The sequence below is a fragment of the Stegastes partitus genome, unplaced genomic scaffold (genome assembly GCF_000690725.1).
Source record: "Stegastes partitus isolate 25-593 unplaced genomic scaffold, Stegastes_partitus-1.0.2 Scaffold9, whole genome shotgun sequence".
Lineage (NCBI taxonomy): Eukaryota > Metazoa > Chordata > Actinopteri > Pomacentridae > Stegastes > Stegastes partitus.
This window is the reverse complement of record NW_007577740.1, coordinates 1307645-1334476: the sequence shown is the minus strand read 5'-3', so window position 1 is coordinate 1334476 and position 26832 is coordinate 1307645. Positions and strand designations below refer to the sequence as shown.

The 26832-nt window shown below is 40.4% G+C and overlaps 1 protein-coding gene across 1 annotated transcript in view; it reads left to right on the top strand.

Moving 5' to 3' along the window:
• The first annotated feature begins 2560 nt into the window (after window positions 1–2560).
• susd6 (sushi domain containing 6) overlaps window positions 2561–26832 on the top strand; it is a 30296-nt gene continuing 6024 nt past the window's right edge. The window contains exons 1-2 of the mRNA XM_008284761.1: window positions 2561–2793; window positions 8665–8853. Coding sequence (XP_008282983.1) covers window positions 8706–8853 — 148 coding nt within the window. The 5' untranslated portion in view covers window positions 2561–2793; window positions 8665–8705. The remainder of the gene's footprint in view (window positions 2794–8664; window positions 8854–26832) is intronic.

Here is a 26832-nt window from a genome sequence, read left to right as displayed (position 1 = left end):
TTTTTCCACATTCAACGGGATGCAGTCAGAAGGCCGTTTCATCTACACCTACAAGATTCGGTGGGCATGTGTAGCAGGTCGGGATGCACAAAAGGGTAAATTGCTGCCAAGCACCAACTGTCTCAGTCGCACTCCAGCGAGAAGCAAGGACCCAACCAATGCTGCTTGCGGCTTTAATTATTATTGTTGTTGTTGTTGTTGTTGTTGTTGTTATTGAAAGATTACAGTAAAAATTAAAAGTGCATTTAGGTGTGATGAGCGATCTAAACAAAATGTCTATTCACTCACTCCCAACACATTGTGTACAAATGCAACAATAATGTACATTTGATAATGTAATATACTGTACGTACTTCATACGCACAATAAGATCATATGTCTATTTGTTTAAAACTGCTTGGTTTTAGCAACTACTCATAGGTCGCATGTCTATGCACACTGTGACAATGCAATGCACTTTCTCCAATAGCTATGAAGAAAAAACATTTCAGAAGAAATAATTTGGTACACATCCAATGAAAACTAGGTTTTGACAATGTTCTTAAAGATTTGTAAACTACAGCATATTAGGCTTTCAGACTGGCGATCTGTCCAGGGTGTCCCCTGCCTTTGCCCTAAGGCTCCAGCCCCCCTGCGACCCTAGTGAGGATTAAGTGGTGTGTAGATAATGGATGGGTGGATATTAGGCTTTGTCAATGACCAACACAGGCATTAAATATCTGTCGTTAAGCATGACTTATTAAAAAACGGAACAACAGATTATTTCTTTCTCAGGAAGGAAGACATTGCAAAAAAGTATCAAACATGTATGTCACACTCTTAAGGTAATGGCTGTATGTTATTTTTGAAGATGCAAATATCATTTTTATTTTAACATAATTTAATTCAAAAAGGTAAACTTTCATATATTCTATATTCATTAAACAAACTGAAATATTTCAAGCCTTTTTTGTTTTAAATTATATGAATTATATAATCAAAATTGAATTATTTTGGTGATTATGGTTTATTGCTAATGAGAAACAAAACGCAGCATGTCAAATTAGAATATTTCATTTCAAGTTGTAGTAAACTACTATTCAAACTTTATAAATACTGTGTATCTCTCAGTCGAGTTCACTACACGCATCTGAGAGGTTTGGAGAAGACTGCTGACTGGGCAGTTGTCCAGAAGATGATCATCTACCCCCTCCACAAGAAGGGAAGAACACAGAAGGTCACTGCTGAAAAGACTGGCTGTTGAAGCATATCAATGGAAAGTTGCCTGGAATGGTAAAATATTGCAGGAAAACATGCACAAGCAACAGGGATGACCACAGTCTTCAATCAAGAACTTGATTTCCCTTTCTAGCACGACATAGCATCTGCCTACAGTGCCAAGCCTAAATGGTTTGCTGACCATGATATTACTGTGCTTGACTGGCCAGCCTACTCATCTGACCTGAAGTCCATAGAACCCCATGAAGGATATTGTCATAAGGAAGTTGAGAAACATCTGACCCAGAAATGCACTGAAGGCTACTATGAAGGCAACCTGGGCTTTAGTAACATCTCAGCAGGGCCGCAGGCTCATTGCCTCCAGTTTTAGAAGTTGGAAATTTCCATATTACAAATCCTTTTCTGATTGATCTTGAGAAATATTCTAATAATTTGAGATTCTGGATTTTGATTTACATGAGCCATAGTGATCAATATTTTAGCAAAAAGGCTTGCAATATAATATAATTTTCTATAACACTAATTCATAATATAGAAATGCTTAGTTTGAATTTTAATTAAATTACAAAATTACTTTTTTTTTTTTTTTTTTTTCATACTTTAATTTTGGAGCTGCACCTGTATGTACAATGACCTCTGTCTGTGCATGGAGAGAAAACTTATCTTCTGAGGAACTTTGCACATTCAATTTTAATTTGCACTATGAGAGGTCTCACTTGTCTTCTCCTTTTTTTTCTATCTCTCTGTGACAATATTTGCAGTCCATTATAGACCATGGTTGTTTTTTTCCATTTTTTATATCTTAAGTTCTGTGGTAAAACAGGTTTTGATCTAACTCATCTATCCAAATGTATAGTCTTTGTCTTTTACTTTTCTGTTTTTTGGTTTGGTCAAATATTAAATTGGAAATGCGTTTGATTACAAAAAAATAGACTTTTGCCACAGCAATTAACACTTCACTTCCAGTAGCAAGTCACTGACATACAGCAACAGAAAGCATTCTGTACCTTTAGAATAATTATTTGCCATATAAACGTAAGATCATCGAGTGGTGGACTTTAATTGACATCTCAGACATTCACTAGCCTAAATCTGCAGGTCACCACTCGGTGTAATCTCCAATATGACACACATGACATAAAAAACCCACAATGTTAGCATTTTGTAAGTAGTTTAAGTTTTATTGTTTGGGATCGTAGTGTGTTTTTCTTTTTGTTGATTTCTTTTGTCTCCACCGCAGATGCTGTGCTTTTATTGTGAAATCGAACTGTGGTTGGCTTGACAGATTGGCCCCGCCCTTTTACCGAGGTAGCCATGGAGACCGCGCGAGAGCGAGGCAGCCCTGTAGAGTTCTCACAGCGAGTGTTTCCGCGCACCTAAAATAAAGAGCTGGCGAGTCGAAGACAAGGAAACACCGAGCAGGACTTACGGAGCTACACGACGAAAACATTGTATTTTGTCATCATTTTTTTTTTTTTTTAAATCACATTCTGGTTTGGGTGTCTCCATTTCCATTTTAATGCCTCGAATGTGAAACGGAGAGAGGAGGGCTCGCTGCTGGTAACCTTTACGTTGGTGAGTCGGGTTTTTTTCGCAAGCTAAGCACACATAGGCCACTACGAGATCTCCGACTCTCTCTCCGTCTTTATTCGTTGATTATATAATAGCATACAGGATAAAACGTCGCCAAATATCGAGCGGCGTTGAATAACTTGTCAACGAGAAGAAGTAATTGTCAATTTTGTGTTCGTCAACTAACGTGTTTTAAGCTAGCCGTGATGTGTGATAAACGTAGTTCGCGTTTGGTTAAATGCCGTATTTACTTTCTGACAGGACGGCCGCATTCAGTTAGTTTTAAGTTTCAATTAGTGGCCATATACCACCCTGACAAAGTGCTAAAAAAAATACAGCAAAACCAAAACACTAGCTAGTTAGTCCCATCTGTTAACAGCTGTAGCGTTACTGTATTGTTATTTGGTCTTGTGAACAATAATAGGTACAAGGAAGCAAAAGGGCTGCCGCTGTCGCATAATGTCTGACTGTTTTTATAGTACGTATACGAAGGACTATGTGAAACAAGGCTCTGACAGTTGTATTTCTAGTTATGTTACTTAGTTTGAACAGGGTTGGTTTGGTTTTCTCTATGTTTATGTGTGTGTGTGTGTGTGTGTGTACTGTTGGCAGCCCACCACACTCTTTGTTTAAATAGCTCGCTGTACAGTTGCACGTGTCGAAGCGTGTGACTCTGCTTTAGGACGGCTACGAAGGCAGTTGACCGTGTTTGATAGAGTTGCAGCAGGGATGTGTTATTGAGTTTGGAGGATCTCTTCCCTGTAATATTCCCAACAGTGTAATTTCCCACCCCCTCGCCTTTGTTCCAGTAAAAGTTTTGAGTCGTTTCCTGCTAGCAGGGCAGGGTAAGATATGACACTTGCTATAGCAAAGATCAGGGAAGTCCAGATATGAACTGCTGTTATATATTTATATTGGAGAACAGAACAGGTCGGGGAACTTTCTGGGGCCAAAGTTCCTTACATGAAAATAGTTTGATGTGCTGTGTCTAATATAGATGCAGCACATTGAATGTTGATTATTACATGGATGATCAATGTTTGGTTAAATCCGAGCCGTTGTTATGGGGCTAACTTTATGATAATGTATACAGTGAGACAATGTAATATGGTCATATAGTGATATATGGTCATATACAGTGATAACTAGTCCTTTATGTGGTGTATCCATTTATGTGGCCGCCCCCTGCTTCATTGTAATATCGGGCTTTCATTTGAATTTTACAGAATTAGCCAAACAGACAATCTTGTAAATTAATTCTCACCCGACAAGTATACAACCTGCTGCCAGTTAGTGTTTTCAAGCAGGACAGTGTTCATTGACCAAAGAGAATTTTGTTTGCACTCAGCCCTTTCTGTTGACAGCTCTTATTTTTTGAGGTGACACTGCAATAACACCAGTGACTTGATGGGCTAACTTAGTTCCTTGACATTTTGTAAAACTATCACACTTGTGTGTTGTAGAAACAGTGTATAAAAGGTGTCCAACAATCCCAACGTTTGAGTCTGATTGTTAGAGCTTGTTTGACTGGATAGAGTTGTTAGACAACGTTTTGGCTTCAGATGAACATGTTTTTCTTTGATGAACTGATAAGTAGTTTTTTTTTAAGTATCACAACCACTCACTTGACTCTCATTGTTTAAATACTTTTGTTTTATGTATTGTACAAACTCTGGAGTTCACAGAATTACTGGCAGATATACAAAGTGCAACTTTGATTGTTTAAAGGATGTTGTGTAACTGCAGTGAAATTTTTTAGCACTCCCTGTCCAGCATTGAACAACCTCTGTTTTAGGTGTTTTTGTTTTACAGTATAACTAGAGAAAACATATTGTAAGGAGAAGAACACCGCATTAGGCTTCAGTCCTATTGTCAGATTTCCCTAGCTTTCACCACTGTCAACATAGCATGACAGTGTTTTCGTCATTTTTAGTGTGTTTTCCCTTTTATTCTCTTGTTTCATCTTACTTCTATTTCCTTATGTTCTTTCCTTCTTCCTACTCTGTTTAGCTCTCCTCCATCTTTCTGCCCCCGTCCTTGCGGCAGTACAGAGGGATGCTGAGGCACTGTGGGGCTTAACACTACCATAATACTTCATAACAAAGGGTCCTTTCTGTGCTCCCATGCAGAGCCTCATCTCTGGGCTCCCTCCACAGGCCCATGCAGGCTCTACCAGCAGCAGTAGCACTGGGGTCTATCGGGTGGAAATCTCCTCTCGGCTGTTTCTTTGGCACACTGAGTGCTCTCTGTTCCCGGACACATGCCTGCGCTGCTGCTCTGCCTGGCTCCCTTTGCATTCCAGGAGCCCCAGGCAGCTGAAAAACTGCAGTAGCAGCCTGCTGGCTGGCTGGTTGTCTCACTTGTGTCTGAAGTGGAGAGTTGCATAGTTTTTTCCTCAACTGAGGGACACAACTATGTATCTATGCTTTTCAAACATCTACTTCTTTACTGCACTAGCCAAAAGTATGGCCTACAGATGCGACAAATAGCATAGCTATATTTCACAATATTGTTTAAAGCTACAACTAACAATCATGTTCTTTAGCAAATATTTTTTAGATTATGTGATGTTTTCACTTTGCTTGTTTTTCCAACCAACTGTTAAAGCCCAAAGATACTCACTTCACTGTGATATAAAACAGAGTAGAGATGCAAATTCCCACACTGAAGAAGCTAGATTTAGCTTGTTTGAATTTTTTTGCTTGATAAATGCTTTTTAGTAATTATATTGATCATGAGAATCAACACAATTGCCAAATAGCTCAACAAGGTACATTTCCCACTGTCCTGTTATTCTGACAGTTAGCTTGAAATTTCGAAACTTTGTACGATATAGCATCTGAACCACCAGATAGAACTGGCAACACCAGTTTTATTGGATAATTGAATGTCTCGTCTTGCCTCTTCATGCCCTTGTGGCACAGAATGCTGTGTCTGTATGGTTTAGGAGCAAAGTGAAATGACCAAATTGAACATACAGTACCCATCCTAGCACAGTGCTATACAGTGTTGACATTAGAACTTCATGCTAACGTTAGCTGGCTACATGTAGCTCCTGGTATGAAGTGTTTGTTTGTGTGGTTTGATGCAGAACACTGTTCCAGGAAACTAAATGTCTTGAAGTTTAAAATAGCACCACATTCTTTAATGTCTTGTGTCAAGCTCAACATCTTTGCTGGCGTCTGACAGGAAGCCCACACAGTTGCAAGTTAGGTGACATCTAATCTTCAAGTATTCCTGTGCTTTTGCTGTCAGACAGCCTGCTGTGTTATTAATCAATTAAATGCATGAACATAAAGTCAGCACATTGAACAATCTGCAAAAATTCCTTTAAGGCTCAGAGATATCTTGTTGTAGCTAATTGGATGCTGTATTTTGTAGGGTACCTTAGCACAGAGTTAATGACATCCCCCTTTCTCAGACTCTCTTGTGTGAAAGCAATTAAGCTAATTCTGCTTAAGTTTTCACTTTGCAGATGTACTGGCTGGTCAATACTCTGCCCTCAGCTCTTTCAGGAGGTCAGTCCTGCATTATAAATGCCATCCCAAGCAGTTATTTACACCCCAACAAGTGCATTTTTTGCCCTGCCTTTGACTTTTGTTTGTCCTTGATATTTCTAAGACGTTTATCCGTTGAGGACACCTTCTACGATAACGAAGTGTCTATATAACGCAGCTCTTGCCCTGAGCAGTCTTTGTGCTCTGATCCCGGCATGGGCAAATGAGAAAGCATCTATGGATCAAATGGCTGGCACAGGTCCCCTGCATGTGCTTTTGACTAGCTGTCCTTTGGCTTAATGCCGTACCCAGACTGTCCTGCCAAAGCTGACTTACGTCACTCTCTCCCACTGGCCTTAGCCACATGCAGGTATGTCTCTCTCTTCATCCATTTTAGGGACATCAGAAAGGTGGCAGGCAGTGGGGTGCTGCTGCTTGTGTGTGTTGGGAATTTTATGCCAGTTTATGATCTTGATCATTGGTACAGCCCAGTCCAGGGCACTCAAATATGGAAGCTTTGCATAAAATGTGCTGAAATTGAATTACCATATATTTCTTGCTCCAGTACAGAAAACAGACTACAGTACACAGTAATTCTTATCACCTTCTTTGAGAAATATTGAGAAAGAAGCTGTATTTTCTTTGATCTGTCAAGTCTATGGCATATACCTGATCAGCCTCATATGGCCTGTGTTTTTCTGATGCCACACATAGAATTCATCCTTACAGCATGCAGTGTGTATGCAAACAACAGCTATGTGTGCATATGTGTTTACAGTTAGTTCTTTCATCACTGTCAGGATTGTCTGTGGCAGTGCCAGTGGCCATGCTGCAGATCTGCAATCAAATTTGTGGCTCTCTAAGTGCAGTCATGCCATTACTGTAGCCATTAGCTCAGCAGCCTTTTGGAACTGTAATGGGCCCTCTGCCTTCTCTTGAGAATCCTGCCTGCCAGCCGGCTAGTTCCTCACAAACTGCAGCCACTGCTATTTGGTCCCAATCTCTACATAACCAAAGCTATGCGCACCTGCATCTAATTTATGTAATGATAGTGTATGTCTTATTGTATCCTTCCTAATCAACCAACAAATGCTTTTCGGAAGTTTGTTTCGATGGTATCATGGAGAGAGGATGGGGGTGTTGTCTGTGTGTATATTGCTTTACTTTTTTGTACCACTTATGCTGGTTAAAGGTATCTCGCTGTAAATCTTGATCCCTTTCCTGTCTAACTGTTCTGAGAACCAGGTGTTTAACTTTCTACTTTCATAACGTTTGCATGTTAGATGTTTTCCTTTTTCAGCACCACGTACACTCTGCTTACAGAAAAAGAAACCAAATGGAAAGACATTGTCTACTGCCCATAATAAGTGGTGCAAGAAAAAAAACCTAAGCTTTTTACGCTAAGAGAGCCAATATTGGCTAGTAAAGATACTTTCCATTATGTTGGCCATATTAGTGCTTGAAAATACAGTAGAAATTTCAGAATGCATTAAATAATACTATTATTTTGGAATAATTTATCTCCTAATATCAGTTGCGAAAGATAGTCTGCAGCATATGGATGAGTAGCATCATGACTGAGCTGACATTTAGAGCATAGTATGACAACTGATTATTAAACTGTAAAGCAGTGTAACCTCCTTATCATACCTATACATTTTAGGGGTCCCAGCAGTAAAACTGTTTCAGTGTTTTTTAAAATAATCTAACAAATACATTTTGCTCATGCTGACTGCCTTAATAATACAAAGCTGACTGACTCATTACCGTATGGAAATTGCAGTTGTTTTACCATAAAGCTACAGTAAAATGCAGCCTCTTCGACAAGCTCCTTCTTTTCTGACCATCAGGATTTTTGCAAAACCTGCAGTTGTAATTACTATCAAATTTTGTGCTGACTCTCTCCATCTCACATTTTTAGCCTCTCTCCCCTGATGTTGCTACCGCATCAGCAGCAGTGATCTGTTTCCTTGTTACATCATCTACAACAGAGTGTAATGGCTGGTTTATTTAGTTAGATCTTGTGGCAGAGCCAGGAGTACGGATTGAGGGAAGATCAGAGGAACACTCTAGCTTCTGCTGATGCTGCTGTTGGAGGGTGCTATTCGTAGAATTAATGTATGAGAAGAGGAAATGCACTTAGAGTTATTCATGCAGTTATTGTTATCAGCAAACCAATTCTACTTAATGACGTGCAGAATAGGCCTTTTCTCTGTAACTCACTGCTTCTCTTCCTGTCTATATAACTATCTCTCTTTATTCCCTCCTGTCTCTCTGTGTTGCTTCTGGTTACGTAATCCTTGCTGAATGTTGATAGTAATCCGTGTTCTCCCTCCCCCTCCCTCTCTATCCCTTCCCCTCAATGTGGCCTGGACAGGTTAAGCCGTAGAGGACTCTCCCTGGTTGTTGGAGGAAAAGATGTGCGATGGAATGGTAGCGTTTCAGACGAGAGCTCCGTCCTCCTATTTTTCATCCTCTTCCTCTACCTCCTCCTCTCTAGCCCACAGGCTGGCTGCCTCCGCACTTCTCCTCCTCTTCGTCCTGCTCCCCCATGGTCACGCATCAGGTAAGCCACACACACAAACACACACACACATTTTTATCTCTGTGTGTGCTCCCACATGATACACATCGAATAAACCGCCATCTTTGCCTGTCTCCTGTGAATTGATTGAGGTTATTTTCCCCTCGTCTTGCAGGTCAGTTAGATTAAATTGGCTTCCTTTACCCTTGGGTCGGTCAGGTTGCTCTGCCTCAGAGCAGCAGCTGAGAGCTCAATCCCACACACTCCGTGAATCCATTCACTGTCCTAATGAGTCACAACAGTTTTCCTCCGCTATTGAGTGAAACAGAGAGATGATGTTGTCTGCGGTCACATTGCTGTCATAAGGTTTTAATCAACCATGACATTAGTGTCCTCTGAGAGCTTTTAGCACAGCTAGCCAACTTTGGTTTTTCACCCCACAACAACCTTCAGATCAGAATTTGTATTTTAGCCTTGGGTCTTAGAATATTATCGTTTAATGTGCAGTGTCAGGTTTCAGATTGAACTGATTGTTGTCAAATGGAGAGAAATGTGGTTGACACGTGGATCTTAAAGTAAACAAGTATCTATCAAGCACTACAGGACCTAGAGAGTTCATGTCTTTTATTTCTTCTAAAGTAAAACAATGCTGATGGTGTGAACTCACTGAACCCTTTCACTTGTGCCAGCTTTCCTTTCATTCCAGCCTTACGATTTTCCAGGCCCCTCCCCCCACATACAAACACACACTACCTCTTCACATGCACTACCCACACACACTCGCATGCGCTCTCCATATACAGCCGGCTTGTGAAATGTGCCAGATGTCCTTGCCACAGAGAGCAAGTAGACTGCATGTGTGAATAAGTAAATGTGTGTGAGGAGTGATTTAAGGCTGCTTGATGTTTATAAGCAATAATTGATTTTCTTTCCTTAATGCCTTAAATAGATAGATCTCTTTATGAGTGTGAGAAACAAAAGGAATATAAAGTGAGAGATGGGCCGATGAGCAAGGAAGGAGAGCACTGCTGATCCCCAGTGTATCATCTCTCTCTCTGTCTGTCTTATGTAACACACATGATTCATGTGGAGCCCAGAGGGGCTGGTATCACGCTCACGTTCTGCGTCCAACACACTCACACACATACACTGTCTACCAATGCCAACAAAAATGTGTCCTTAAATCCCCAGCCCACGTGCTCTGGGTACTGTACATGTCTCTTTGCGCAATCCTGTTTTTCTGATTGACTTACACACTGTGCTTTGTTATGCATCCTAATGGGCTGTACTCAAGTGTTCTGAGTAAAATATATATCCTGTATTGACCATATTCTGACCCGTTGGTACATTACATAGGGAAACATGCACCTGAAGAATTCTTTCCAATACTCATGATGCACCTGTCCCTTTAAGACTGCCAGTCAACTGCTGGAAAAGGACACAGAGTTCTCTAGACTCCACCACAAGGCCTAAGGTCTAAAGTGTTCCAGACCTAATATCTCATTAGCTGCTTGAAGGAATTTACATGGACCACACACCCATTTACCTTAACTTTTTTATTTTTTATGAGCATTATTTTATTTCCAAACCAGACATGAGAGCGTCACTTAAGATCCCCACGTGAACGTGAAAATCTGCCAGTTGTTTGTGAGGTGTACACTGAAATGGTTTATAAAGTATCTTTTTAAAAATGTATTTTTTTTTTTAACTGCCAAATTGTGTCAAACAGGACCTCCAATTTATCACCCTGTCAGTATTTATTTGCCAATACCAGCTGGCGATTGCTTAGTAACTTTATTACTACTGTAGTCTCTCTAGATATTCACCTACCTATACAATACCATCTCATGACAAACCTGAAGTTTCAGAGCACTGTGTTGTGTCTAGAAACTGAAGATGCAACGGTCCCAAAACGAAAGTTGTTTTGTCACAGTATTATGGCATACATGCCCTGCAGTTGTAGAAACATCCCTGAGCACATCCGTTCCACAAAAGGTCTGCTTACGTTATGTGTTCTGTGTAGCCACAGTGTTAGCTGTTCTTGTAGCTAGTATTTATGCTGATTCACAGCTCTAAAGTTCTGTCTCTTTGAAATTGGTGTAAGCTACTAACATATAACACCAGTGAATGGCATTTCCATAAATTGCTAGGCCAGTTGTACTCTTACTTAACCTGTTAATGTTGAATGAGTATTTTCAGTTTAGGCACTATAGCATTAATTTGATCAAGCAGCACAAGACACCGATATTGAAGAATGAAACATTTAGAGCCTTGGCTCCTTAATAAGAAAAGTAACTAAAGAATAGCGAGAAGATTTTTTTGTATTTACAGTTTAAAGTATGAAATGAAATCTATAATTACACGTATTAACATAAAGGTGAGGTGCTCATTTTAAAGCTTTAAAGTCATTGTTAGTTGTTGCATTCACTGGCCCCCCTTTCTCTCTCTCTCTCTCTCTCTCTCCCTGTCCTGCTCACCATACATAATTCACATAGGTAATCCCTTGACGTGTTCCAAAGATGGAGATTGCTGTGGAAATTTCATGAATATAAAATTTCATCACAGCTGACAGGCCTATTCCAGACTCATACAAATAGCAGTGGGCTGTATGAATAGAAATGGATACTAAAAAAATATACTGTACTTTATTTGCATACTAGAGCAAAAACAAACACCAGAGAGAGGAACACATCACAGAGCAGCATCAAACCTGTATTTTTGGTCTTTGGAGGTTTATGAGCCACTTATGTGGATATTAATCTTTGAGGAAATATTGGTTTTCAATGATGGGAAATAGGATTGAGTGACAGAATGATTGACAGTAAAGATTGGGGTTCTTCTCACCATTTTCCTTTAACAAAGAAAGGAAAAGCTTTAAGCTTTGGTATTGCTGGGTTCACATTCCCTTTAGAAAGGTCAGGACAACAATTTCTTGCAACTGTTAATTTGTCCGTTAGGAAGTAGTTACAAAGGCATTGGAGAAAGGTATTTTTAGATCCAATCACAGTCCAAGTCGTGTCTTTTTTGTCTGTTGTTCAGCTGTTCATTGTCAATTAGATTACCAGCAGGGTACATGCTGTGTTAATGTAAATGGCTCACTCGGATTTGTGTTTGTGATTACTGCGCATGATTACTTTTGTGTTTATGATTCAGGACATTCCTCCAAAAGTAGCAACATGCTAAGCAAAACATCCTGTTCATTGAAGCAGGGTGCCAGTAAACAAACACAGCTACAAAGCAGCACCTTGGCTTTTGTATATGCAAAGGATAAATGGCATCAGTCTGGAGGATTTTCGGTGCACAGTGCAAATGTTGCTTGTTTAATGTCTTTTTTGAGTCTATCTGACATCCCACTTATGTTGGCTACATAGAACTCAATTCCTAATATGGTGTCAATTCCTAACAGTAAGCCTTTGTGGTTTGTTTCAGAGGAAGTGGGCCCAGACAGTGAGTCACTGTAAGAATAAAGATGGGAACAACACCAAAGGGTCTATTCACATGATCACACTGTGTGTTGTCTGCTCTAACTTTGTTTTATGTCAGGACGCAGAAAGGCTTAAGCCATCCTTCGGGTCCAGTTAAATAGATAAATGTTGCCCTCTAAAACAACATTCTCATCTGAAGTTGAGTTAAAGCTTTACATGAAAGTGCGAGCAAGAACCCGAAGTCTCCAACAAACAGGCCTGCTGTGTACTCTGTGTGGTGGTGACGTTAATGTATGTTCATGTGTGAGAACGGGAAATGGTTTTTCCTGGGCCTGAAAAAGTGGAGTCATAGGATAAAGAAAATAGCAGAGAGAAAGGGGAGGAGAGCAAGCTAGGGAACAGAGGCCTGTCTTTATAATATCCTTTACAGTTTGTGTTTGTTTCTGACAGCTGATTGTTCACCATTTATAGATACAGTGGAATGCATTTTTTTTCTGCCCGATCAAGAGTTGTTGCACAGACAGATCCTTTTGTTTTGGCAAGCCATGAATCAGTGTGCAGGACCAATCTGTGGATATAAGGATTTTTTTCTCAAAAGCTAAGTTTTGAGTCTCAAGGAACAAGACTTGACAACTCTTCTTTCTCTATAATAACAGAGTAGACTCTAGTGGCTAGCATAGCGTCATTGCTCTGACCACAGAGGAAAATATCTGAATGAGCCATGCCCTACTTCTGGCATCTTCAAACAGCTGTAGACTTTGAAACTTGTTGCTTTCTGTAGAAACAAAATGGTGTGTGATTACCAAAGAAGCCACAGTGTGTGAGTCTGCCGGCGCACGATTGGTTTCCAGCCTTCGCAGAAAGTTTGCTGGATAGGCTAGGTTTACAAACAGTGCAGCCCAAGGGAGGGGGGGAACAATAGTTCCACTGCAATTAACTTTTCAGAATAGTCCCCTGAAGTCCTGTTAGCAAGGCGGTTTGCAGGCAGGCAGGCAGGAGGAAAGCAACACATTGGCTACTGCCTGCTTTCTGAAATGTGAGAACAAAGAGGGCTTTTAGGGAGTGTTGGAGGCTACAGCCCAAACCACAGCAAGCTGCAGCTCCACTAGATCACCAGTCAGCAATTAGGCCTGCTAACCCACTCTGTATGTGCACGTGATGGAGTGTATTGAGCACAGTACAGCCCCTTTTCTATGATGTCTCTGTTCTTTTTTTCCACTCCCCTTCTCTCTCTCTCTCTCCCTCTCCCCTTTTCTCTCCTTCTCTCCCCTTCTCGCTCCTTCTCTCTCCTTCTCTCCTTCTCTTTCTCTCTTAGACTCCAGCCATTAGCCAGGTGAGACTGGAGCCCATTAGCAGCAGTCTGGTCAAATCTATCAGCCTCTCTCTTTCATTACCTGTGTGTTTATCACTTGAGCCATCACTCTCTGCTCTCACCCTGTGTCATTTAACAGCTCTCCCAACCAATCAAGCCCTAAAGGGAAACTTTAAACGCCTCACCAGGCAAAGAAATACTCCATGAAAACAGATACTGCAGTGCGGACAGGCGACGCAAGACCATTTCATTCATTTTAAAGTGTTGACCAGACAGTTCCATTTCTGGGGAAGATCCCAGATGGCCAGGATGATTGTTAGTGAACACAGTGCTGCCACCCAGCTTGCTGATACTAAGTTTAGCATTGTGTGTGATTTCCATTATTTGACTCTCTGATTTTAGGGTGTCTGTTTTTGAGATTGTACTCCTAATGCATTTAGTTTTGTGCATGTGAATTGTTGTTGGTTGGATTTTTTTTTTCTTTTTACACATTTTGAGGAAAAGGAGTAGGTAAATGGCATGCAGCAAATGGATTGGCTAGCTGGCAATCATAACAGGTAGTCACTGCTCAGGGAGTATGCAGTTATTGGGTCGTCCATTATTTGACTAGTTGAATGTGTGAGCCCTTGACTGATAGCAGGTGCAACTTAACAATGGTTAATAAATGTCGAAGCAGGAAATGATGGCACTGGCAGCACCTGGCACACCAATGGCCAAATCTGATAACAGACACTGATACATAGTTTTGCAAAGCCAGGCCTGTCTAGAGATTGGTTCAGCTGCACCTCCATATCATTCTACTAAAGGGGAAAAAAACACACTGACTTGTTTATATTTCTGTAAATCAGTCCCAATCATCTTAGGTGCTGCTAAGCCCAGGATGCAGCAGCCGTGACCCTGCAAATTAGTATGTATAATTAATCAAAAGAACCAAGAATGCCTGCCTTATTGTATGATCCAGATCCTCTGCAAAGCTTGCCATTCACAGCATATAGGTTGCTGTTGAGGTTTCCTGTAGCAATGGGGATTTAAAAAAAAAAAAAAGGTTAGTCACACGCAGATAGTGGAAGTGGAGGAAAAACGCCTCTTGAAATGCATTTTGAAAATGTCAAGCTTACATCTGAAGTCTACATCCTTGGACTCAGACTAGCTGCTGCATGGAACTGCCTTTATGAGGGCTGAATGGTTTGGACAAAACATTTCTAATTAATTCTAACTTGTAGCACATATTGCGGTTTGATCTGAGGTAAAGTCCTGATTCAATTCAGTTGGTACTTTTTAATAGGATAGGTTTAAATTTTCTGATGTAGCAGTGCCACATGAGACAGCATCCAAAGCTTGACTGTCACACAAGAACGGCATAACACAACAGTTTGGACCCTGGGTCAGATGTTCTACAAAATGTACAATGGCTATTAAATAATGGGACTTGGCTTGTGTCCGTTAAACCACAGCATGCATACCTGAACCACATAGTATACATTGATCAATGAGTGGCATAAACAACATCTGAAGCAAGCTTCTATCTGCTCAAATTAAATTACATTAATTTTCGACAGTAGTCTCATTATATAATAGCTATACATACCCAAATATCCAAAATTGCAGCTTTTGCAATTTGCTGATTTCTTAGTCTCAAATTGTAATTTTGCTTTGAAAACAATTCATAGTTTGGCCCTACTTAATAGCCTAGCTCTTGCTGGTTTCTCTTTAGGCTAGTGCAGTAGCTGTAGTCATAAAACCTATGCAGTTATTATAAAACATGTCACTTTGCATTGTTTAAAGCTTTGGTTATGGACCTGTCTTTGGAAATTGAGGATAATTTTGAAGCAACATTAAGGCTGGGGAGAGGAGCGGCAGTTTGTAAATTGTTTTCCAGTGAAATGCGTGTGGTTGTCTGAAGCAGCAGGCAGTCATAATGATTTCCAAAGGGCCTCATCTGAGGGACCAGCCCGCTGAGTAGAGGACATCTCTGACTAATGAGCTGCTAAATATATCCCCCAGCCTCTCCTGTCTTCTGTTGCTTATCCTTCTGCTTTTTCCTTCAGTCATTTATTCACTCTTTTTCTTTTTAAAATGTTTTCTTCACTTAATAATCCTATGTTTTTGACCATCTTTGTCATGTTTTGTATTTTTTTGTATTTGCATTGTCAAGCTGTTGCCTCCAAATCACACCAAAGTAGATATTCATGTTAATCCCTTTCTTTTTCTTCTTTGACTTTTTTTTTTCTTAAAACTGTTTGGTCTCCCTGTTTCTGTGTTGTCTCTTCCCCCTCGTGTTCCACCTCCTCTTTGATGTGTGTTTTTCAGGCCCACTGAAACAGTGTGGGCTGTTTTTTTGTCACACCGTTAGTCAACAGCAGCATCCTGTTCAAACAAGTTCATCAGCTTACACATAAGGCACTGATCATCCCACACACATATGCTGAATGTGCCAGTGGTTGAGACATCCAAGCTGTGCGAGACTGTGAGCAGCCATGACCAGCGCTCATGATGTGGGTACGGCACGGTTTTCTGTACCAGTTTAATTTGAATGTTACCATTGTTGTTCACTGGAATTAGTGACAAATAAAGCAGTGAAACTATCCAGTGGTTTGCCATCAGAAGGCTTTCAATGTGAAGCAGCAGCACTAAATGTTTTATTTACATTAGCAGTAACTTAAAACAGCAATTTTAACTCTAAATCATCGAAATTCTATGGTTACACAAGATTTTTTTAGTGGGTTTACCACAACAGCAGCTCATTCAGGGGTGGCAACTATCATGTTTGGACCAAAATATTGTCAGGATAGTTATAACCTGCTTTAGGGAAGTACAGAGCGGATATGTATACGTTCAAGCCTCAACACGCAAAGCTGTAGTGAGACAGTGGAAATGGGGCAATACTGAACTGCTTCCCACACAAGCCCTTCCTGTTGATTCAGCTTTTAGCTTTACTGCAGCTTTAGCTTCGTCAGAAGCGTTCATTAAAAACTGTGGTTGTTTACTTGCTTAGTAACTTTTCCAGACTGGATACTGGCTACTCAAACACAGTCAGTCTAAGGCAGCAAATGGACAGCAGAATGAAGTTGGTCTGACATACTTGCTGATAATGAGCTGAGGGGAAGGGCTGGGCTATACATGTGCTATCCTGCCGCATGTGTGCAGCTTGTTGTCATGGGTGGAGGTGGTGTACAGCTGTTTCTCTTTAAGTGACTGCATTTCAGCTACAAACGGCTACATCATTGCTGTCTTATTTTTAAACCATTTTTGCTTCAATAGATATTAAATAGAGATTGTAAATAAGGGGCAGAGAGAGAGGATGACACACCATAATTCACGACTCCCCGCTGATCTCCCTCCAAAGAGAAGTCAGCAGCACACAGACTTCGATTCAGAACCACATCTTTGAAGCCCTCAAAGACACTTCAGTATTGTCCCTGGTTGCTGATTTGCAGGCCTTAGTCTGGGTCATCACCTAAAGCGTGTCTTCATTGTTTCTACATCTTCTTTACACAGCTAAAATTCAGCTTTTACTGCGAATATGTGGTCCATGCTTTGGTCTTATTTTTCCCATCAGGATGTCTTAATGAACATTCAGTGTTTCCTATCTAATACTCATTATTTCTTGTTTTTTGTTTTCTTCTGTCAAGTCCCATGCCGCAGACTGTAAACAGTCCATTAGATAGAGCGTTGAGATATTTAGTGGCCAGTTGGCTTAGCTCCACTCTAATGCTCTCTGTCCTTATTACATCATCTGTAAACAGCTCTCTGTAACAAACAGCAGCCACATGGCAAAGGTCTTTGTATAGGCCACCCTAGAATCCATTTGGATAATTGTGTTAGGATTTATGCACTCTAGATTTATTTACATATCTATTTATATAGGTGTTTAAAAACAATGCCAAATGGTCATTTCAAGCTATCAGACTGCAGAAATCTCTTTTAATTGCTGGCTTTGTCTAACCACCATCTAAAGCACAAATAATCATTTTACAATAACCCCTTTTTGTGCAATAAGTAACAGATTTGAAAATAACCTGAAACTTGTGACGTATATGACTTGAGGCTAGATGATTATATTAGAGCAGTTTTTTTTTCAGTATTTTAAGTAAAAAACTTTCTTTTTAAACCTTTTCACCTATACTTAGAGCTTATTAAGAGTTTTTCAAGAGCTTGATATTTTTTTAGAATGTGTTGTTGTCTCTGACAAGTACAGGTAATCTAATCCTAGCTTATTGCTCTTTTCAGTAGGGTAGACAGAGTAATACTAGTGGATGGCGATGTTCCTGGTCCACATCCAATTATTTAATGTTTAGCCTCTGACACACTGAACAGTTAATATTTTGTCATTGCACACTGATCTGTGCGTTTAAATTACTGGTTGCTGTTGACTTATTTTGTGTGCTCAACTGTCTGTATTCTTATATTTGAGTGTATTTATTTATCCTCTGTTGCTATCATAGACTGTATAAAAGGTGGATGTAGCAACCGGCCCTGAAAAATGAAGCCAACCCAGAAGTGTCAAAAACCTGCAATGCCACTACGTCCGCTAGCTGCTGGCTCCAAAAAGCCCTGGCTCCCATAGACTTGAATTGGAAAAGAAGTGATCACAGATCACGAAATACTGCATTCCTACAGCTCAGGATTTTTTTCTTATTAGTTTTCATAGTCAAATCCAGAGATCAGGTGGCCAATCTGAAAATAAATCAATACTGAATTTTTAAAAAATCGTCAAAATTTTGCGGGGCAAGGGGCATGGTTGGCTTGCTTGATATGTGGAGCACACCTACATGTGTTGTTCCGCTCATAGAAAACAGCAATTGCAGGTGGGTTCCACATTTCATGAACACATTTGTAAGTGTGAATACCACACTCCACCAAAGTTATGAAAGTGCTGCTTTCCATCCCTGTGGTTAACACAGTAGCTTCCTGTGCCAGTTGCAGTGACACCAAAACAGCTTAATGATCGTCGTGTGCTCGTACGAATGCGACCACTTGAAATTTCAACTTGCAGATTTTCAAGAAATGGTCATAAATGCGACCAAAATGGTCGCAGTCTGGAGCCCTGTGTTTGGTGACCGACTTGGTGGCTTGAGCAGTTTCCCTATCAGAGTCCAGTTGGACTTTTTTCACAGTCATAGGACTGCAACAGTGACTGCATTGTTGAAAAGAATTGCAAATCAGAATACAATTTCAGAACTGTCTTTGCTGCCTTTTTGTTCTGACATGGATGTCTTACCATAATCCAGTGATCTACGACATTAACATAATGAAGTAAACAGTTATTGTGGTCTTATAGGACCGCTCCATTTAATGGTGCTTTTACTTTGGCCAATCTGTTGCCTGTGGTACATTGTGGTGCTTTTGCAGTGAACCTGTTCACCAAACACCTCATGCAGGATAATGGGTATAAATTTGCCAGAAAAGAACAGTCAGATGCAGATTTAGCTTTTGTCTTAGCGCTGGTTTTAAAACATTTCCATACTGTTTCATCTTTTACACTGGCCTCACCAGTAGCTCTCTCCTAACTACTAACACATCAGCGTGCCAGCTCTGGTAAGCAGGGTTGGGATTATCTCCCTGACTTTCACCTTCAACAAATGTTCCAGGCTCAGCACTCATACCTCTTCTAGCTGGCAGGCTCAAGCTGCTGAAATATGATCGGCCCACAGTTGCATTGACAGTTTTTTTGGTGAGGGGGTTGTGTGTGTGTGTCTGAACACATGCACGTGTGTGTAGGAGGGGTCCCACACACTCTTTTGTTTTCCTCTGAAAGCTGAGAAGAAGGAATGTCTGCCTCCCAGCTGTCCTTAACAGTGAGGGTAATGGAAGAGAGAAGGGGGAGATCACTGTTCTCCTCCTCTAACATCCTCCCATCTGTTACATGCAGGCTGAAAGTGTGTGTATGCCTGTATGTGGGGGTCACACAATGGTGGTACTCCCCCCACCCCTGCCATCCCTTGCTTTGGCCTCTCATGCATATTTAACCCTTCAAATGCAAAGTTGTCTGTTGTCCTCTTGGAGGCACGCTGCTTAAATCTGTCATTGTGCCCCGTCCCTCAGTGAGCAGGGACAATGGGGTGTAGTGGCAGCACACGTGGCTTGCTAAATGCATTGCAACGGCAGGGGGCAAGTGGGTGTAGAGAGAGAGGATGTTTCTACCTGTTTAGAGCCTTCGTTCACCCTGGCTGCATGTGGTGTGCATGTTTGTTTGTTTGTGGTGCAGCTGCAGGAGGAGATGGGGCAAGTTGATGGTGAAGTGTTGTGGAAATTCTCCTTTGGAGGCCAACAGCTGTTTGACTCATGTTTTTTGGGAGATTTCCTGTTGATCATAGAAATTTCATTGTTAGCATTGGCATCTGTGTAGATTACCAACATTATCTGACCTTTTTATAGAATGCATGGTGATGAAGTAAGTGCCCACAGCTCTGACTGACACCCCTAACTATTCACACACTCAACCTAGATAGGATGTCAGTAAGCAACACAAACCTGCTGTTTGCTGAGGCACCTTGGGACACCTGCAACCTACACTTGCATTGTGAGTAAACTGTCCGCCTGTGTCTATGTGTACTCAGGCTTTTGTATAGAAGTGATGGCACCTCCCTCACACTGCCTCCCTGTTCTTTATACTCCCACTCCTCCGTCCTTCCTGACTTAGATTGTCTTCAAAGGTTGTCCTCTAATCGCAAGGTTGACCATTCTCCAGCCCCTGCCTATGTCTAAGTGTTCTTGGACAAGACACTGAACCCGAAACATGCTCCTAATGCCAGACAGGCACCGTGCAGGCAGACCTGTTGCCGTTGGTGTGTGAATGGATGAATGAAAAACACATGCACGCGCTTTGAGTACCTCTGAGGTAGAAAGACATCATATAAGTGCAGACCATTTACCATTTCTGCATTCTGTCTGCCTGGCAGTAATGTGTCTACCTTTTATTGTAGGTTTTTCTGTTTATTTCCAATTTTTATCCCCCATAACTTTTCCCCGTTGCTCAGTAAGCTGTGCGTTAGTTCTCTTTCTACCTTACTCTTTGAGTCTGAGCCCAAATGTTATGAGCAGACAGAATATAAAAGCAGAAATGAAGAGGACTGTGTGTCAATGTAACAGCATGACAACCCCCAACTTGCTCTCAGCTGAACATGACACTGATAGTATCAGTCACTCAAACAATAAGCATCCTATGTTGCAGTTTCATATCACCCACCTCGGTCAGTGTATCCATTATGTCACTTTATACTGTGTGAGGTGTCTCTCACTGAAAGTTTATCTGGGATATTTGTGTATGTATGACACAATAAAAGTGAGCGCAGGACAATAAATGCACCACATCATATCACATTTTACAGATCTACTATGACTTACCTACTTTGCCAGTTTATGTTTGAAATAGTGACTGTCTGAAAGTTAAGGAGTACTTTACCAGTCTTCACATTTTTATCTCATTAAGTACACCAGTCCAAACATGACAATGCTAGACAACTCTCTGTAACAAAGAAAAAAGGGTACAGAAGCTACATTACTCCAGAATTGGTCTTCTAGTGGCTCCCAATGGTTTTAGAATGAAATATAAAAGCAAGTGATTGTCTTAACTGCCTATTACTCTAGTGAAGAAGTGAGATCATGTGATACCTGTTTTTAATTTTTTTTAAGTACTGCAGTTAAACTGCTGATTTTCCAGTTAAGGGAAAGAGTTGTTATGCCATACAATGATTAAACCAATCTGTGTGTTCTTTTGAATTTGAGGTTCAGGTTTTTTTTTTCTGATCAGGCATGTGACATAATAAAATGAACATTGTGACGCAGGAATGACGTAGAAATTAGATGACAATATTTGGATGATTTGATGAAATGTTAATGGGTTTTTAATATTTATTTTGGGTAAAATATTACATGTTTTATAAATAGTATATCAGTCAAGTAATTTAAAAAAAATCTTTTAATAATTAAATAAAGAAATAGTACTGGTGATAATTACCAAGGTGTGAATTAGTTTGGATGAGTGCTTGTTGTTGAAACTAGGAAAGCTTTAATGAGCAATACTATACACCATGCAATCGGCCTGTTCCAAATAGTCTTGTTTTGGTTGGGCGCTGCACTGTGGTAACATTACTGTTAGATCAGCAGTTGCCTGACTATTACCCTAAACCTGATGATTTACTTTCAGAGACTATGAAGACCATAACGTATTCACACTTGAGAAGCTGGAAACAGTAGACATTTGCCATTTTCGCTAAAAGTGAAACATTTTCTCTAATCATTTCAGTTTTGTTATACTTACTTCGACAATTTTGGGACCAAAGATATACTTAACAATACACCCCTCAATTTTCTTCCCTGTCAGACATTTAAGACAGACCATATCTTCTATTGGCAGAAATGATTAATTGTAACACTAACACTACCCCACCCTGGGCTCTGCTGCACTGTGCTGCACTCTAATAACAACAGCTTGGCTAAAAATCGTATGGATTAGTGGGAGAGACAGGGGAACGTGGCAAAAAACAAAAACACCCATGTCCCAAAAATGACAGCTACATCATCAAAAACAACAACAGAGGACTTGGAGAGAGGCCAACAAAGGACAAAAATATATTTACTAGGCCAAAGAGAGCATCATCATCCCCTCAGATTTGAGCTTAATCCAATGCACAGCCCCCATAGCATGTATTCATGCACTCAAATTCCCCTGCTCTCCGACACACTTAAACACACACACCCAAACACTCTGGAAAACACACCCTCTTTTATGACCTATTGTTGTGTAGAGCAACCAAACAGCTGGCTGTAGAAGTCATCAGTATCTGATTTGCTTTAGAGTGCTCCCAGCTTGTAATAGAAGATAATTAGAAATTTAAATTGCCTGGGCAAAGAAGGCTAAAACCCTTGTCTTTCCCCCATCCGTATTTCCCTCAATTCCCCCACCCCCCACCCCCCCCTACTCGACGGCAAGTGCCATCAGTAACAGATGGGAAAAGGGAGATATTCACAGGGGATATTAACACCCCCCATGGTCTGAGTCTCCTGCGGCACAGCCTTAAGGCGCTGGATGTTAGGATTAACAATCAGCCTCATGGGTGCTCTGCCCTGGCCCAGTCTTTCCACTGCATGAAGGGTTCTTCCAACCTTTTAGCAACTAAGCTCTTTGACCAGCTTACAGTTGTGTGCCCAGAAGATTTCTAATAGTTTAACCTTTCATATATCCACTTCATTTAACTCAATATGGCAAATGCCAGAGCTTAATTACGCTTTGAGTCGATGGTGGATATTAAAAGCAAATGTGGGATGATCTGTCTGCTATATCTTTAAACACAATTGTACTGGACATTCCGTATTCATGTATTTTATTTAATTTATTTTTTTACACCCCCTATTTCTGCTAGCTTTCATTAGGCACTTGTGACTCTGTTTTATTCATTATTGTTTTTTGACATTTCTGAAAAAATAAAAAAATTGCTCTCCTGAGCAAACTCCTAACATCAGACTAGTGGGAGAACAGCTTGTGTTTAGCAGTGACTCATTCTTCTCCTCATAAGCACAAAACATGGTGTGCTGAAATCCACTCTGGCATTGCTTAGTGCTTTAATCATTTTTGTCCTGTGTGTGTTTTCAAAGCCAGGCTGAGAGGGTGATGGAAAAGGGAGAAACACCAAGGTTATATCTTCACCACTGCACCATCTTCGGATTTATTCTTTACTTTAACAGTGTCTCTCCATTTGTACTAGACCAGCCCACGGTGGTATGTACTGTGGCTGACTGCTGCCTCGTCTTCCCATTGTTTTTGTGCAAAGCCTCTCCCTCACACATGAGCCTACTGGTCGACACTAACCTGCCACAACACGTCTCCTTTTGGCTTGCAATTGCTCAGGGCCATTGTGCTCTATTTTTCTGCGCTCCCTCCCTTTCTCTCTCTTTCTCCCCTCCCCCTCTTTCTGTCTGTTTATTTGATGATGAGTACATTTTCCTGTCAGTATTTTTCTCTCTTCTCTGGTTCTCAGTTACTCTCCACATCACTTCCTAACCTCATCTCTCTCTCTTTTTTTTTTCATCTGAGCAAAATTTTTTAAAATTGAATAAAATTATTTATTTGTCTCTAAGGTAGGCAGTGACTTCCCTGAAAAAGCATAATGCTACTTTTGTATGCCACAAAAGACATTTTGTTTTTTTTCGGTATTTTTATAAAATTTATTTTTACTTCAGCTGTCATAGGTTTGAGTTTCTCCATTCCCAAGGGATGTAGTAAGTAAGGAAGATGTGTGTCCAAGTGTATTTCAGTCATAGTCAGTCTACATTGTTCAATTGTACTGTTCAATTTTGTTGACATTTTTTAGAGAGGTTGGCATATGGAGTGGGCACAGTGGTAAATATTGGTGTTCTGTCTCTTAGCTAGTATCACCATTGAAAGATAATATTGGCACAAGTCCAGATTTCTCTCTTTTTTTTTTTTTTACTGTTAAGAATTTTCTGGTTGTGAAATTGACCTTTTATCTGATCTTTTACTTTTTTTTTATGACATTTGAAAGATTCACATAATGGAACTCAGTGCGAGTTCACACATGTGACATTACACAGATTTTGTTTTGTTGGGATACTGAAAGGACCACAAGTTCCAAAATGGACTCGCATTTCTGAAAGCTCAAGGGTTTGCTCAGACAGGCTTGACTTCAGTGACCTCAGTGACCTGATCTCTGTGAAAGACTTAACCTTAATACTGTAACCATTTCTTAGCTCTTTATCAACCAATCCCATGATAATCCTAGGAGGTACCCTGTCAACTTCCCAACAACATGAAAAACTGTGGATTTGCTTAAAGTTACAAGAAAAACCAGCTTGTCCGTTGTGTATTTTAAACTGTTGTGTGAAGTGAGGCATTGTCTCTCTGAGATAAAGGCATGCTCATGCAAGTTCATGCTGTACTAGTACAGGATCTGTTCAAACCATTCCTACTCAGGATACCATGGGGATAAAATGTAAAGTGGGACAACTGATAGTAACTAATGTTAACACACAAGAAAACTTTACATATGGCGATTGTGTACCATTTGTGAAACAAAATGCAAAACGTACACAGTGGAAGTTGTGTCTATAGTTTGTCAGGTTTGTACTCACTGACTCCAGGGGAAGTAAAGAAGACCTTGCTCATTGTATTGAGCGAAAGTGTTAATGGCCCAATCCCAATCCCCACCCTAAGGCTTAATCAGCAGTAGGGCTGAACCCGAATAGCCGACTATTCGTTTGCTGTGTTCCCCCCCCCGGAAGAAATACCCACACGGCACCCCCGAATATTCAGGATATTCATCATTAATTGGGCCGAATGTCCAGAGATCACAAATTGCTATGCGGACCAGCCCTAATCACCAGGCAATGACATTTAAATGGTATGAATAGGAGGAGTGGGACACACTATGTGTGAGTATGTTGCTTGGAAACAAGGCATCATCATTTAAAAAAGACAAAAGAAAGTCACACCAACAGTATGTATATGACTGTAGCCATAGAAAGCCATGAAGATCTTTAAATCCTACGCAGACGTTTGACTGAAAATCAAAGCAACTCTACAAATGTGCAATAAATAACCACAACAGCGAGTAGCCAGATGCTGTCTTAAAGCGGATTTCTTTCCTGCAGCATCCATGGTTAGTTTGTGTACATTTTGTAGGAGGCATGCCAGCCATGCCACCAATTTCACGATGAACTATGGGCAAGTCACACAGCAAATGCTGCAGATATGCCGACTCGCTGAAAGGGTTAATATTGACATAGAAAAGTCCACATCAGAGCCCTTTTGCACTTGATGATTTGACAGTGGGATAGCCCTGAGCCTTCACACTCTTGGCAGGGACACACCTCAAAGTTTGAGTCTATGAACCTAGGGATTGGCACTGGGCCACTCAGCTGCAGTCAGTGTCCTGCAGGCTGTCAATGCACGCTGATGATGAAGGGAGGATGCCACTGAAAAATATGTGTTGTGAAAGCATGACAGAAAACCGCTTTTGCCCAAAATATGAGGACCACCTTTAAATGACCTCACATTCGACACTGAACTTGCTTCAGTCCCCAGAAGCACAACTGCCAAGCATGAAGCAGATTGAAGTAGTAGTTGTTGAGAAGCAAAGATAAATCACAGACACATCCCTTCCTTTTTAGTTTCATGGACTTCCTCGTGAAACTCATTCTCTGGTCTCTTCAGTGTTTTTCCCTGATTATTATTATTTTTTGTCAAGCAGTACATTTACATACAGTATGTACCCTAATCTAATCAAAATAGACTACAGAAAGAGTGTGGAAGGACGCTATGTCACTGTTACATTTAAGGTTGGCAAAGGTATGTGCTGTGGTATGCACTATGCAGTTTGGGTTTTTCAATTTCTTTGTTAATGCATACAATAGCTAACCATTTATTAATATGCCCATACATTTGGATCTCTTTGACAATCCTGCAGATAAGAAGGAAAAAATGCTGAATGCCATTAACACTCATCTGTCTTCTATAGTTCTATTGACTGCCTGGCAGTGTACCACAAAAGATCATCAACAATGGCTAAAGGCTGTTGCCCTAAACTGCTCCCTAAGGCCTTTTTGTCCCCATGCTGCTTTCTAGCCAGAGGTCATCAATTCATCACCTTTACCACCTCCATTACCACCACCTTCTCCTCAGAGGGCCTTTAGTCGCCCTGAAGCAGTTCAGGGAAGTACTGCCAAAGCCATGGTGTCAAATGGCATCCTGAACTGTGGGTGTGAAGACAGTGTTTATGTGTGTACGATAAACCTTCAGTTCATGTTTAGGGTCTGGTTATTACTAATCACTTTCAGTGATGCATCAAGTGGAATCTTTGTGTGTATTACAGCTAACATACACAATTTTGTGTTTGCAGGGCTTTTTAATTACAACTTAATTCAAATAGTTCCTGTAATCTTTTTTTTGTTTGATGGGAGATTCAGATTTGATTACGTTTTGATATATTAAATAATTATTATTTGATTAATTGGCCAATCAGCAAAAAAATAATCTGGCTGTTTAAATGTTAATTGTTTATTTAAATAATTTTAAAGCAAAAATGGCAAACTTTTTGTGGTTAATTTAGCCTCTTTAAAGTGACATTCTCCCACATGTCTTTGTGTTATGTCATAGTTAATCCAATATATTTTGGTTTTGGATAATTGAATGTGCACATCAGGTAATTTAATGATGCCGTCTTGACTTTAGGGAAAGTTATTGAGCATTTTCTCCACTTCCTGTCATTTATGTACCCAAATTATAATTGCTTTTTCAAGAAAATATTAGTATTTAAAAGAATAATC